General features: G+C 43.4%; 1 protein-coding gene across 5 annotated transcripts in view; it reads right to left on the bottom strand.

Moving 5' to 3' along the window:
* B3GALNT2 (beta-1,3-N-acetylgalactosaminyltransferase 2) overlaps positions 1–11,527 on the bottom strand; it is a 28,315-nt gene extending 16,788 nt beyond the window's left edge. For 4 of the 5 annotated variants that reach the window (XM_065630835.1, XM_065630833.1, XM_065630834.1 and 1 more), the window contains exons 1-3: positions 11,331–11,527; positions 1,922–2,069; positions 515–615 (exon numbers count right to left, since the gene is read on the bottom strand). In XM_065630835.1, coding sequence (XP_065486907.1) covers positions 515–615; positions 1,922–2,069; positions 11,331–11,433 — 352 coding nt within the window. In that variant the 5' untranslated portion in view covers positions 11,434–11,527. Of the gene's footprint in view, positions 1–514; positions 616–1,921; positions 2,070–11,330 lie in introns of those variants that run through there. The other variant, XM_065630836.1, reaches the window with a different exon arrangement.
* Between the last annotated feature and the right edge of the window lie 4,152 nt (positions 11,528–15,679).

Consider the following 15,679-nt stretch of genomic DNA (forward strand, 5'->3'; position numbering starts at 1 on the left):
TTACAATTTCAGTTAGGATTTTTTGTATGGCAGCATTTCATTTTCACCTCCATGGTACATTTCTTAATTGTTCCCTCTCTGGGGCAGAATCTGAAAAGCCTATCAGCCAGACTTGCTTAGAATTCACTGCATCACCAGAGAAGTCCACCTGACTCTTGAGACTGTGGCACTTGCTACTGTCTTCACATATGACACTGGACCAGGTCATTCCAGCTCTCTCCAACTTCATTTTACACGGAAATTGAGTAAAAACATACATTATATGGGAGAGACGGCCTGCCAATGCAAGGAAAATGCAAGTCCATTGGAAGTCAATGGCCTCCCCTTCTTACCCCATTTCCTTGCCTGCAGATGGTACTTAAAGGAAGGTTGTGAAACTGTTAAGACAGCAAGTTCTAGGTGGCATTTATTTTCAAAAGTGGCTGTCTCAGTTAAGCACCCCAAACTACTCTCATAATGAAAGATGATTAGTTCCAGTTTAGATCATAGAATTGTTAAAAGTTAAGTTCTATACCTGGGTTACTGATGTTCAGAAGTTTGCAGGAGTAGGGGTCTTCTCTGTCCTCCACTGGCACAGCACAACCATGCGCACCTATTATAAACTTCACAAGGACACTAAAATAATTTGGTTTTATTAACACCAGTTCTCTTCCCTCCTCCCTCCACCTTCAATAAACTTATTTCACCACAATGGCCTGTCTTTCACAGGATTAAGATTTCGAACACATCAAAAATCAGCAATTAGGGTCTCTAGGTAGAGCAACCATACTAATTCCCTCAGAAGGGTTCAATTCTAAACCTACATTTCATAATGAGGTGCAGGAAGACTGGCGACTAGGAATGGGATTCAAGATAGCCAGCACACTAAACAGAAAAAGACTTATGGCAACACCGAAGGATCCTGAAGCCCTGCTTTTCCATGCCTGGCCTTGTTATTAGTTCAAGATTATTTGAAACATTCTGCATTCAAAAGGCAATGAAACAAAATAGTAAGAAAAAGGACAAATAGCATCAAAGGAGGAACAAGAACTCCAGGCTATTCATTACAATGAAATGTTTCAACTTCACAAAACAACAGGTTGCTCTTTCCAGCCCCAATCACGGTTGTGCCACAGTCAGGACACAACAAACACTATGAAGAGCAAGCGGATGCACCTTAGCCCAGTCTTTCACCTAGCAGATAAATATCCTCCTGGAACTCCGTATAAGCTATGAAAGGCCACATTTTTAGCTGACTGAAGTCACTGTGCTGCTGCAGGCTGACACCAAACTCGTGAATGGTAAATGGCTTTGAGTGCAAAGTAGGTATTAAGATGTGAGGCCTATCAAGATGAGTGTTTCCAGGAATGAACTGCAGCAGAACTTTCTCAGCAAGAACAGAGCTGTCTGTAGGCTGTCACACCTATGCAAGCAATCAGGAAGGGTTCTGCTGGTCACTCACACTGCAGCAGCTGCGGGTAGCTGGTGCAGTGGGAAATAAACCTGAACTTTACAGTTGAAGCTACTGTAAGAGTTTTTTAGGTGTCTCTGACCAAATGAAATCCTGCCTGCTTTCAACATCCTGGATTACTAAGCATTTCAAATTGCATACCGTACAATTCATACATTGCAACACAAAAAAAAGGAAAAATCTTATACATCACTAGTGAACAGTGGCAGCTAATCGCAAAAACAAACAGCAGTCATAGTCAAACAATTACACTTGTATTCCTTGTGTAAAAAACAGTTCCAGTCTGGAACAAGCAGTATTCTTCTACACTACTAAACAGATTTTAAAAAATCAGAATACAAGATGCTTACAAACCATGCAATAAAATAAAATATGTCAAAAAAAAAAAAATCATGACATTTAAGCATTATAGTCTTTCCTCACACCCCCCCACAACCCTCCACCCCCAAATTACAAAACACTAGAGATTACCGCTGGCTCAGTGCAGGATGTTCTTTCAGGTGCTTGAACCATGTGTCCCTTATAACACTGCGCAGCTCATCATTGTGTCTTGCTGACAAAACACCTACAATAACATCATAATGTTTCAGCTTCCACTGCGGAAAGAAGGCCAGTGGACCTAGAAATATAAAGTGACAAAGACTTAGTATATGCACATATTACCACAAGCCTGAGTTGCAAGCAATAATTAAAATGCATCTCAAAAGCAAGAGTACTGGGAACCTGAAACGCTAAAAACAAGAAGTAGAATTACTATTGCTTTCTTGGTTCGGAATCAGGCAAATATTTTCAAAACGTCGAAACCTTCACTAGCAATCTAGGAAAACTTTACTGCAATGAACTAAGCAAGTCCGTGCACGTAAACAAAACCTAAAACTGTAACTCACAAAGCAGGTAAAAACATAACCCTTGGTTTTAACTGACAGCATCTTCCATTCTTTAAATATTCGCCTGTCTGTCTTATGAGCAAACTGCCTCCTGGGAACATGCCCTTGCTGGGCTTCTCTTCCCCACCAGCCATCAGAAACCTTGTGGGCAAGACACAAGGTCCTACTGATCTCTCTGCAAAGCTCTTGAGACAGTCTGGGCCTTCTGCTTGCTCACTGATACCTCCTCTAGCATGATTTATCCCTAAAGCCTGGGGGCTTCTCATCACCAGTAGCAGGCTCTCACTGTTAGAATTCACCATTATTCCTACCCAGGAAAAAATACTGAAACAAGGCCTGCCACATTCAGAAATATGCCCATTTTTCGCCTTCTTTTTAAAACTGCTGGACCGCCCTCTGCCTTCACCATTTCAATCTAGTATGTCAAGGCCTATCATTTCTAATCTTTTGAAGTTGAACACCACTCTGCCTTCACATGGGGTATTACATCCCTAACCAGGGGAATGCTCTGGCTTTATTCATAGCTGGATGTCACCGCCAATACTTGTAATCTTATGATTTAGCTTGTGCTGTTTTAATTTAGAGATCATGAAAGCTGGACTTGATTTCAAGCAAGTTTACGACCAGAAAGAGACCTGGGAAGCTCTGACTCTGAGCCTGCAAAGTCAGGCAAGTAGCTAAAGTGAATTTGCGTAGTTTAATTCATCAGACATTCTAGAGTTGAGCGATTTATATTTAGCTCTAGCAAAGGAATGCTTTCCTCTCATTTGACTATTTTTTTCATTAGGTTGCAGATAAAGAAAACAAATGTAAACATGGGAGCCCTCTAAACTACTGCATACTGAATAAGCAAGATTTTTAAAAAATCTAATTTTAAAGACACCAAAAATATCTCCAAGTCTGTATTGTGTACTCCCACTAGAAAGAGCTGAATTATAACCCAGGTTCTTCCTTCTGTACTAGCATCCTTATTCTCCACTTGGAAACTGAGAAGATAGACAGGTCTTGTTACAACCGCTCACTAGCCTGGGACCTCACAGCACCGGCCACAAGAACTGCTGTGCCAAATCACACCACACACCCATCCATCTAGATTTATATTCCATCTTCAGAGTGCAGTACACAGTGGAGAGGCCTTGGCTTTGCTCTGCACTGAATCAACATCAAGAGATTTCAGAACTTTTTTTTTTTTTTTTTTTTTTTTTTTTTTTTTTTGCTTTCGGGGCTATTGATAATGGCTTGCACCTGACTCCCTAGTCCCAAAGCCAAATAAAACAGTGGTCTGCGATTAATTCTCAGAACAGTACAAGAGCAGGGAAAGTGGAGAGACGTTTCCACAGACAAACCTTTCCCAGCCTATTTCCCACTTAAATATTTTAGCTCTAAGCATGCAAACACTGATTTTTCAAGAACAAGTTTAAGTTCCACAATTATTTAAATGCATCTGTACTGACAATAGTTACAAGCTTATCAATAACTTAAGCTGAACATTAACCTGTTAAGAAAGTTTACATCAACTTCTGCCCAGAACAACTTAAAAACCCAAGCAGCAAGCTGCTAGTTTCATTCCTCAGTTTTTCACTAAAGTCAACTGTTACATCTCTAATAACAACCATTGCATTAGTGGCAAGGTTCAGAAACATGATTTGTTTGCTGGCAGAGCTAAATACAAACCTACTGCCCTATATAACATCTGAAGAAACTTGTAAATCAAACACATTTGTCAATCTGAATACAATTTTGATTTTTCTTTATGCTGGTAAATACTGACTATCCAGAGGGTCTGTATGTCTTCAGAGGCCATTACATAACCAAGATACACCAGGTCCCCACAACAGTAGAGGTACACAAGACAGCCACACATTTACAAGACTACAACATTATAGCAAACTTCTCTATAGCCTCGTAATTCTTTCTCACACATCCCTTTTCTTTCCTGGCTCTTCTTCCATCCTTTGATTATTCTTTAAACAGCCTCTGCAGCCTTAACCACAAGCATTCTGATATAAATCTCATAGGAAGACTAACGTGTTTGTGGACTGCGCATGAGATACTGTTTACACAGACTTGTTTTTTAAGATATAACCTTTAATTAGAAGCAGAACCATTTCATTAAACCAAAATTAGAGAAAAATAAAACTAAAAGCAGAAGTCAATGGGGTGAGTTGACTCAGAATACAATAAGTTGGCTTAAATCAAAAATAAAAAACACTAAAAATAAGCTACTCAGGTCACATATACAAACTTTTAATTAGTTTGTACTTAAAAATGAGTGAAGCTTTTCCTTATGAACCATTCATGTGGGAACAACGTTAATGTAACAGATGCTTCAGAATTAATATCCTACTGTTTTTAGAACAGACAGCTCTTTCTCGGTTTAGGTCATCTTCAGGCTCAGTAAAGTAGCATTACAGCAGTCTATATTCAGAAGATTGTCTTCTCTGTCCCAAGGTTTATGCCATTTTACTTTTAAAACCACCAAAAATGGAAAAAATAAAGCTTCCTTTCACAAAAACCTAATGAATGAACTCTGCTTGTTAGCAAACATTTCTACTTCCTACGGAAAAAACATAGATTCATACGTCTCTCTCTGAACTAGCACTAAAGGGGACATGAAGTCAGAGGCACAAGAAAAAAAAAGGACTAAGGCTATTATTCATTTATAAGGAGAATTCAGATATGTGCATATATATACACTCTAATGCAGCATAAGTTAAGAGAAAACATTGCTGACCTCCCAGTCAATAATAACAAAGAATTTATACAAGCAATCAATACTTGCCACTGGGGACCAAACTTTTTAATATGTTATATTTTTGTGTATTCTTACGCCAAAATTTCATGTCTTGGTAATAGGCTTAAAAATGCATACTATATTGCTCTTACCTTGCACTGGTTGTGCAAGATAATTAAGCTTTTACATTTTCCAGTTAAAAAGACAAAAAAACTCTGTGAAGTTTGTACTTTGTGAAGGGGGAGGGGAGAAGAAAAAAGCTACTTTCCACATATTCCACATTCCACAAAAAACTCTTCAAGTGTTGCTAAGGGAAGAGGTACAGAAGGAGAGGAAGCCTTTCCAATTCATGGGTCACACCATCACTAGCTGCATTGCTTTTGAATTCCTACTGTCTTAAAGCTGCATCACACAGCCCAAGACTTCTCAGTGGAATGTAAGTAGCCAAACGTGCAATGCCTGCCCGACACTCTTTTAGCATCGGAAACAAAATTGCTTTGATTTTGCTGTTTTGCTTGAGGCTGTTAACCCACAGCAAAAGCTACAAAAACATGGAAGGAAGCAGTCCCCTCTCAACTGCTGAGATCCACTTAGTTCTGTACAGTAACTGTAAGGAGTACTTCTGTCAGCTCTACGACTACTAAGTCCAGCCTGTCAGAGTCTTGTGTCACATGGCTAATAACAAGCTCTTACTGAAGCTTTCCTGGGCTGAGTATTTGTAAGGACAGGCTCACACATAATTCTCTGATGTCTGACCATACATGTATTTCTAGCAGTACAGTTTGTCACCTCAGTATGAGCTGTCTCGGTCACCGACTTTCATGAAATTTGGTGCAAACACTGGTCTTTGGGACCTTCACCTGTCCGTCAAGCTTGACTGAGAACTACCAACATATCAAAGTTAGGGAGAGATGTGGGAAGAGGTAAACAAGTGCCTATATAGAGCACAGAGCTGTGTCCTTAGAAGACAAGGCTAAAGATGCAGAGGTGTGTCTTCTGTCAGGTGGCCACAGAAGATCACTGCTGACAGGCAGGCTGCTGGCCCTGCTCAGATTTTAACCACCTCAGCAGCAGGCAGTAGCTCTTGAAGTTTTTCAGAATCCCAGACTAAAAAGATTAACATGCATCTCTTCTTCCCGTGAGACTGATTCTCAAGTAAAATGTCAAGCTAAGCTGTTAATTATATTTACTGTCATTATAAGGAGATGAAAAGATTGAGAGATCATTTAGTTTGATTTTGTCAATAAACACAGTAAATATGATCCTGCTGCACATATCTTGATTCATGAGTCCCCTACCAAATACTAAATTTGCCAGCCATTTTCAGCCAAGTTTGACACAGTGCGCAGTCCCCAAAGTGATTAAGTTCCCACGTTTCATGAACTGGACTGGGCAAAGAAAAGCCTCCTTGTTAGTGCCTGCATTGAGAAACACAGCACTGTAGGCTTACCTGCACTGTCAGGCACCAGAGAACTGCCACGGGAGACCGCTCAAATAAGGGAGCTCCACAGAATGCTGGGCTTTGTACCTTCTGCTACCCATGCAGCTACTTTCTCTTTCCTTTTTTTTTTTTTTTAAAATCAATGAATGGAACTAAGTATGCCAGGCACAAGTTATTAAGAATATTCTCAACTAATCCACTTCAGAAGATAAAACTAAAAAGGAACACCGCCCCCTCCCCTCAGAAAAACCCCACACATTCCAAGTTGTTATCTCTGCCTATTCTTGTGACTTTGTAACCATATTCCTGCTTTTAAATGCCTTCCTCTTTCTTCTGTGATGCTTTGTGAAGGACCCAAACAAACACGGAAGAAGGAATTAACTGAATATAAAGAAGGTTTGTATCTACAGAATGCTGACACACGCAGAAAAAAGAACAAACCAAAGGGCAAAAGTAGCTCTTTCCCCCTCTCTAATCCTCTTCACTTAAAGTAATCTGCTATAGCTCATCTGCATTACAGGTTTCTCTGCAAGCAGAGCTACGTGACCCCCCTGCAGTACCTGCTTTAAACCAGAGCTAAAAATCCCCAAGATGTATATCCCTGGTTTCCGAAGGATCACAGTACTCCTTGAGACAGACAAGCCTTTAGACAAGCTTTTAAACAAGCTTTACAGATTCAAAGAGGAAAACCTCTGTAGGGAGATTTTTTTTTTCTTTTCCATCAACAGCATTCCCTTCAAGAAATAAGACAGCAGGGTCCTTCTGAGTTGCAAAGTGACAGTCGTAATGCTGGCGGGATGATGGTGCTCTAAACATCATTAATAAGAAAGTATCACGTTTGAGTAGAATCTCTCCTTACAGACTAAAACATCACTCAGAACCTCAGAGGTTGTTCCTACATTTTGTTATTTCAGGGCTGAAAAGCCACAAGCGGGTTAAGTTCTCCCTCCTTCTCTCTCACCTGTCACGTACACAGGCTAGTCTGTGAAGGGGAACAGCCACAATTCTGCAAAGCACATCACTAAATGCCAGCCTAACCAGTGTCTATACAGTTCCATTAGGCCAGTGCCTGAAGAAGTACGTGCTGAACCACAGGACAACAGATGGCATGCAAGCAGTTTCTAGAAAATGGTGTTCTTAAATCTGTTGCATAATTATTCACTAGTAAAAGACTGACTCTAACAAAACCAAAAGGGCCAATTCTTAGCTGCCACACTCCCCCAGAAACGTAGCAGGAATCATGTCTTAAAGGGCATTGGCATCAGCAAAGCAGCATGTTACATAGAATGTGTGGGGCTTTCTGATTAGGCACTGTAACTGAAGCCCTACAATGAGTAATTTCCTATTCAATAAGACTTGTGCCATCAATTAAAACACAGAATTAGCAATGAATCCACCTGGAGTGCTAAAAGCAGGTCTGTCTGTTCTTTCTCAAGTTTCTGAGGTCATTTTATAATTAGCATTTATCTAAGATTTTTACAAAAAATAACTACAGCTTCCTACCCACAAACTTCCTTTGGATAGCACTTGTTTGTAACCAGTTCAACAAAGACTCCAATTAAACCTGAAAGTACATTCTTGCACAAGTCTTGCTCAGAAGTGTGAATTACAGTTCCATTAACTGATGAACAAGAAGCAAGAAGAGAGCCACTGAAGTCAGGACACTGAAGCAAAGGCCAGTGCCTTTGGTCTCAGAACCAATCGTATTTATTTTTTTCCAATTAATGATTACTGCCTACAAGTAGTGTACTCTATCTTCTGTGACACCAAGGTGAAAGTGATCATGAACACAGCGAGAACTGGAATACAGCACAGGGAGAGAAACACAACTGAGGGCCAAAGCATGCAGGCAGACCACAGGCCTTTCACATGGGGTAGATGAGAAGAAGGTGTTATTAAAGGAGGTACAGCCAATAGAGCAGGGCTGTCAAGCCCATTTTCACCGGGGGCCACATCAGTCTCTCGGTTGCCTTCAAAAGGCCAAATCTAATTTTAGGACTGTATAAATGTAGGAGTAGTAACGTTTATACAGTCCTAAAATTAGATTCGGCCCTTTGAAGGCAACCACAAGGTTGATGTGGGCCACAGTGAAAATGAGTTTGACACCCCTACAATAGAGGAACAGAAATAGGTGGAACAAGTGAAGGCTGGAACACTGTTCATATTTAAAATCATCTGACCTATAGAGAACATAAATACACCGCTTTTTAGAAACAGAAAGCCTATTTTGCCAGTAGAAGTACTTGAATTGCTCAGCTTAAGAAAACAAAGGCTTAAAACAGATACCGTTTATCTCTATGGTTACATGATGGAGGTATACTTGAAGGAAAAGAAAGATCCTTTTCACTGAAAGACTTTAGAACAGAAGGGCATGAACCAGTTGCAAGTAAGTTTAGGCCAGAAACGAGGAAACATTTCTAATCAGGACAGCAAGCTTCTGGAACAAACTCTGCCTAAGACTGCTAGGAACCCAAGTGAACAAACAAAAAGCCACCCCAACCCTTGGCTAAATAAACGTAGGCTGCCCAGCTGCCATTTTACAACAGAGATCAAGAGCCGGTTATTAGAAAAAGTAAGAAGAATTGATGGCCAGAGATGTCTATTTCAGTCTTCCGTTAGTGAGTCAAGCTAATTAATAACTAAATGAGGTTTTCATCTTTTTAACAAATCTCCATTGGTCTGCATGTGTGTTGTGACCATTGAGAAGAGAATTAAACTACTCACAAATAGACTTGCTGTTTTTGACCTCCACCAGTAGCCAATTTTGCAACTGTTGAGACACAAAGACAGTACGCAGAAATACCAAGTAACACACGATGCGTTTTTATGTCACGGGTACTGTAAAACACTATCCCATGATCATATTTAATTTTTATTCATACCAGTGATTCCAGGTAGTAGGTAATAAAGAGTAGCTGGAGCAGTAAACAAGAAAAAAAGAACGCACAAACCTCAATAATCAAATGAAATAAGACTGTCTTTGTCAGGCAGTACCAGATCCTCTTAAATAGTTTCATATTCAACAAGTGTTTCAATAAATAGGGACACTTTTTACTCTTGTATACAAATTCACTAACGTTCCTAAACCACATGGAACAATAAAAAAATATAACACAGAAGACATCAGAGATAAAAGAGGTCCCTTAGCTCATCCTTCTTTCATCTGCCAAGGCAGCCATACCTACAGCTTGTACATTTCACGGTACTTTAATGGCTAAGAGGTAGAGTCTTCCTTAAATTATCAGGCAAGGATCAGACCTACAAAAAGACAGCACATGTACAATATGGAACATTTTCCTACAGATGATGGAAGTTCTCTTTTCATTATTAATCCTAGTTATCCTAACATTATCCAACGCAACGCAGTTTCACAGTAACAAACTCCAGTAATAACTGCTTGTAATAGCGAATCTCTGTAGAGCAAAGCTTCTACCCTTCCTCCCCAACTGAGAAACTTCCAGATTTTCTTTAGAAATGTTTGCTAGCGGAAAACACATTTCTGCAGGAGAGGTCATCATGAGATTCCACATTGTCACCTCCAACTCCAAATTAACGCACTGAAGTTACAAAAGCAGCACCCTGAAAGACAAGGAACAAACCAACCAGACAATTCGAACGCATTCGGGCTAACAGTTAGGACTCCGGTTCTTTTATAATTCAAGCGTGGCGACCGCTCATTTGACATGCAACGGCCACAATACAGGCACAGTGGACACCCGTACAACCCCACGGCCTTCAAAATACCCAAATGCACTGATCTTGCTCCTTTCACACCTGCATCATCAGTCACCACGGGAAAGCAGCACTCTTTTTCCTCACAGCTGCCTACCCTCTGCACAGGGAACAGCCACCGGTTGCAATGCATGGCTTTGTCAGTCAACAAACTACTGGGTCGCTACACAGAGTTCTAAGTAGATTTCAAGTTTTAAAAAAACCACCGTTTTTTCCTTATAATATTTTCACATCCTGTAGAGTGTTTCTTAATGTTCTTAAACAGCACCCATGGGTAGCTGGCAAAAGTTTATATTCCAACAGATGCCTGTTTCTACCAGGTGTGCAGATTCGCAGCCTAAAAACTTATCATGCGTTTTATGAAGAGCACGACGTTGAGTCCTTAGCAGTCTGATTTCACTTGTGTTGGATCACACCCGATCCTGTTAATAGCTTTTTGCACCACAGGGGTTTTACAGACCGCTAAGGCAAACACGGCACAACGTGAAGAGCTATTCCTAGGGCTGGGAACGACGTGCCCCAAGCGAAATTGCTGGGAATTTCTTCCCCGTGGGTGAAGATTCCCTCTCGGTGGGCACGGGAGGGCGCCGGCGGGGCAGGAGGCGCCCAGAAGGGGCTGCTGCTCCACGGAAACGTGCGACGCGCCCTCGACAGCCACACAGCGCGGCCGGTACCTGCGGTTTAAATCGCAGACGCCAGCCCGACGTAACGAGTCGTCACGCAGGCACTCCGGGCGCTTTTCCCCGGCGGGGTGACCCCCCCCGCCAGCCGGCAGACCCGCCGGAGCGCTGCCCACCGCCACACGAACGCCGGAGCCGCCGGCACCACCGCGGCGCAACGGGGCGGATCGGCCCCGACCGTTTAACGGCCACAGTCCCCCCACACCCTTTCCCCGCTCCCCGGGGCCGCCGCCGAGCTGCTCCTCGCCTCCCGGCCCCGTTACCTGCCCCAGCCCCCCGCGCCCCGAGGCGCCCCCTTCCCAGCCCCACAGGCGCCCTTCCCCGGGGCTGCGACCCCTCCTCACCGGGCTCCCGGGGGAGCCCTGCCCAGCCGCGGTGCCTGTGTCCCGGGCAGCCCCTGCCCTACCTGCCGGGTGCCTCCCGGGGCCGCCGGAGCAGCCGAGCAGCAGCCAGAGGTGCAGCGCGACCCCGACCGCACAGGGGCACAGCAGCACCAGCCAGTTTCGCATTGGCCGCCGCCGCAGCCAGCCCCTTCCCCTCCGCGCCGGCCTCTTCCAGCGGCGCCGGGGCGACTCGGCCGCCCGCGGCTCCTCCCCGCGCCGCCGCCGCTCGGCCGGGCCGGGCCCTGCTGCCCCGCGGCCGCCGGGAGCTGCAGTCCCGCCCCAGCCCCGGCGGGCGGCGGCGGCGCGGGCGGCGGCGGCGGCCGCCTACAGCCCCCACAATGCCGCGGCGCGGCCCCGGGAGGCTGAGCGAGCGGGGCCGGGTCTGCCGCGGACGGCGGGGCGGCGGTGGGAGCCGATCGGCTGGGAGAGCCCAGCGGGAGCCGTCCCTCGCGGGGAAATGCCGAGGAAGCGCGGCTTTACCTCGCGTTTTACGTGGCAGGGGAGAGCAGATGTTGGGGGAGAGTCCCCGGGGGCTGTAGCAGCATGTTGTCCTAACGAATTGCTGGCCTCCGGGGAGCCACGGGGCTTCTCCTGTGACCGGCGGGGCTGCCGGCGGCCCCGGCGCCGGCCTCGCCTCCCGCCGCCGCGGCCCTGCTCGCCGCTGCCGCCGCCGCGGCCCTGCTCGCCGCTCCCGCCGCCGCGGCCCTGCTCGCCGCTGCCGCCGCCGCGCAGCGCGGCCCGGCCGGGGCTGGGGCCGCAGCGCGGGGCTGTGCCGGGCACCAGCCGCGGGAAAAACCTTCCCCCGTTTTATCTGTATGTGCGCGGAAACACGGTTATCTGCTGAATGCCGCTTTAAAAAAAGGCATCGTCTAGTAGCAAAGTAGCATTCCAGAATAATCCTTTACCAAGCCGACAGAGGGGAGGGAGAAGGTGCTTCACTTTGGCAAAGAACTGCAACAGCATGACAAGCTGCTTCTGGAGTATTTTATTCCAGCAAGGAACACGTTATCTGAAATTCCAGGGGAGATTTTAGACAGTCAAAGTGTCCTTAGCTGCAACTGGATCACAGTCAAGAACTGACGGTAGCATTCTTGTTCTTGCAGAAGTACATTATCAGATATTAATAATCCAAGCTCAGCTTTGCATCTTACCTACAGCCAAAGCTTTGAGAAGCTGGGTGGCTACAGACCGACCTGCTGAAAGGGCAACCATCTGCACAACACTAAAGAGGTTTACGTAGGATTGGATAGAGGAGAGCGTAAGATTATCAGCACCTTGAGAAGTTACTTGCCTTTGGTCCCTCTGAACACAGATAAAAAACCATAAATGTTCCCTAGACTCCTGGAGGGTCTTATCTGGGGGGGGGGGGGGGGGAAGTGGCATGGATAAATAAGTAGAGGTTTCTCAGAAGTTAATGCATAAACTAGAAGTTTATGTGTAATAGCTGTAAGGCTTAAATGAACATTTGCTGATGCTATTCTATCAGAAACACATAATTTAGTAATAGAACATGATACATATGAAGTATAACTAAAAGAAAGGATTGAGTTTTTATTAAAAAAATATAAAATCTGGGGTTTTTAAATCCCCGAGTTGTGAAAAGTTATTGGAAAATCCTTGAAGTCCTTTCAAACAGCTTAATTAAGGCTCATTTTTCATCAACTGGAGTAAGATACTAGAACAAAAACTGATGACTTTAACCTTCATATACTGGGTTTAAACAACAAAAGGAAAATGTGTTGGAAATACATCGACTTTGTTTGCATACTTACACATATTTAATATGCAATTGAGTCTGTACTTGTCAGCAAATAATAGTACTAGGTAAAGCATTTGCACAAAAAATGCTATTGTTATTAATCACTATTTACATTTGACTTGCCTTTCAGCAGGTTCAGCTGCAGCAATGAAACTGGTCCAACTGCTAATATTATTATCTATATTTGCCTATATTCCTTGTGGTCAGTACATTAGGTTCTCTCCTCGAGCCTTACTCCGGGCCAGGTGAACTCACGGGGATCAATCCTATAAACATGTCTGGGAGTGATTACTTCCTTGCAGACAAAATAAAGGACACAGCTCTTTAATATCTTGCTTTCTATATGGTATTACCTATCATGCTCAAGGATAAAGGACTAGATAATGTTCAAACCAGGAGAAATCTGTTTCTTCATATTACAGAAACAGGGTGTGCTGGTCACAAGGATAATATATATGCGGTTTTGGTTAGTCATGCAGGAAATTATTAAAAATACAGTTTAGTTGTAGAGGACTGGACTTTCCTACTCCATTTTCTATCAAATTCTCTGCAAGATTTTAAAGCCAAAGATGTATCTCAGCCTCCCAGTTCCATCATGTGTAGAAGATGCAAGCAGTGGTACTTCCCATGTTGTGTATGACACTGAAAATGTGCACCTGTGTGGAAATCATGAGATGATCAGGCCCAACCATTAACCCGGTTTTCAGAAATTCTCATTAGCAAAGCAGTTTCAGTTTGCATTGTTGAGGGCTTTTATAAGGACTAGTATTTTGGGGAAGCAAGCTGATATCAGGGTGTCTAAACATGGATTTGGGGCACCAAGTTTTAGGTGCACTTTTTGAAAAGTCTTGGCCTGTATAACAATGAGATTTTCCCAGAGATTTAAGAATCATGGGTATATATACTATGAAAAGACAAATGGATCTGAAATATAACTTCTAGGTAATGTCAAATTATTTTTCTGGAAGACAGAATTAGTTGGGTTATGCCAATTCTATGTATCATTCAAAAATACGCCATTTTTATTCTGCGCTTTCTGAGCAGATTTACTCTTCTGACATTACAGATTCAGGTAGCACCTCTGGCACACAAAGTACAGTACAGGCACGACATGTTGGGCACAAGAGCTGGAGATAGAAGAGACAGAAATTTTAGCCCCTTAGGCTGCTTGCGAAATTAAGGTGCTTCTGTTAAATTTGTGTAATGTCTCTGGATAAGATCTCCTGCCTGACGCAGAGAAGACATGATGGATACCAGAGCTGTAGTCATGTACCACAGCTAGCCAGTCCATAGCATTCAGTTTTTTAATGTCTCTTCACCTACTCATTGCCCCAAGTGAGTGACTGGGAACTTTTTAGGACACTAGCAGCAGATGAGAGGAGCAAGGAGCAAGGCAGAGTTGCGTGTGTTTTAGCAGAGTTCATCCCTAGGGAGTTGTGTGTTTTATTGATCTGTGTGCACTCCATCTGAAAGCAGAGGAAGGACTGGCGAGAGATTGTGTTTTGAGGATTTGGAGCTTAACTTTCTCCATACCTTGCAGTAATACTGATATATGACATTCCACAAAATCATTGCACCTTCAGTTATTTAAAGAAAAAAAATTAAAAGGGATTACAGATCAGGGTATGAAGGATTTTATTAGAATGTAGAGGGTTGTAAATTTGCATCTCAAGAGTATGTCTTTTTTTTTTTTTTTAATTTTTCCAGTGTTCGTAACATAAACAGACTCACTGTCTGTATTGAGGAATTAGCAATCCTTTCCTTACCTTCCTTAGGATCTTTAGAACAAATAGATTTTGTTTATTTTCCCAAATGGAAGAGATGTCTCTCTGCCTCCCCTTTCTGTCTTCCTATCCCGATGAAGTGCAGATGCAGAGGAGTTCCCAGACTCCTCGGCTTGGGCTATGAATGCTGTCAGTGTCACTGGGGTCTCCTGAGGACAGACAAAGGAATCCTGTGAAAACTGATCTCTGGAAAACAGGCTGTCTTGCTGACGGGCCTGTCAGCTCCTATCATTAGCAGCAGCAAAGTCAATGGTATGTGACCAGCCAGCTCTAAGAACCGTGATAGACAGGCATTAAGAGAGACGCTATTAGAAAGCTTTTGGGCAGCATGCAGCTCATTTGTATTATACACTGAATGGAGGCAAGAATCTAACAAGATTTTGCCCACGGCTATCTTCCTTAATGGTCTCTTAAGGGAGACTTACTAGTCATTGAAAAAAATCCAGATACGCTATGACTACATACTACTCTACATTCTCCTTTATTAAGAGATTCAAGGAACTAAAAAGGTCAAGGAGCAAGTATTTCCTTCAGAGAAAACACATTGATTTGACTCTTTCCATCATAGTGGTTAAATGCTTCAGGGCATGGTTGCAATGGAACATAATCTTGCAACCCTTTCATACCAGTTGATCATAAAATAGCTTGAAGCTGGGATCTGTAAGAAGCTCTGAACCTAGAGAACTATGGGGTGTCATAAGCTGCACTGAATTTTTTTCTTTTTGTTAAGGCTACTCAGTGGTTCCCAGTTGAAGAATGGGCTCTCTTGAAGCTATTCCACACTTTAGTTCTTTGGGCTGAGGGTTGCAGTGACAATGACCAGTTTCAC

This window comes from Caloenas nicobarica, chromosome 3, assembly GCF_036013445.1.
Source record: "Caloenas nicobarica isolate bCalNic1 chromosome 3, bCalNic1.hap1, whole genome shotgun sequence".
NCBI lineage: Eukaryota > Metazoa > Chordata > Aves > Columbiformes > Columbidae > Caloenas > Caloenas nicobarica.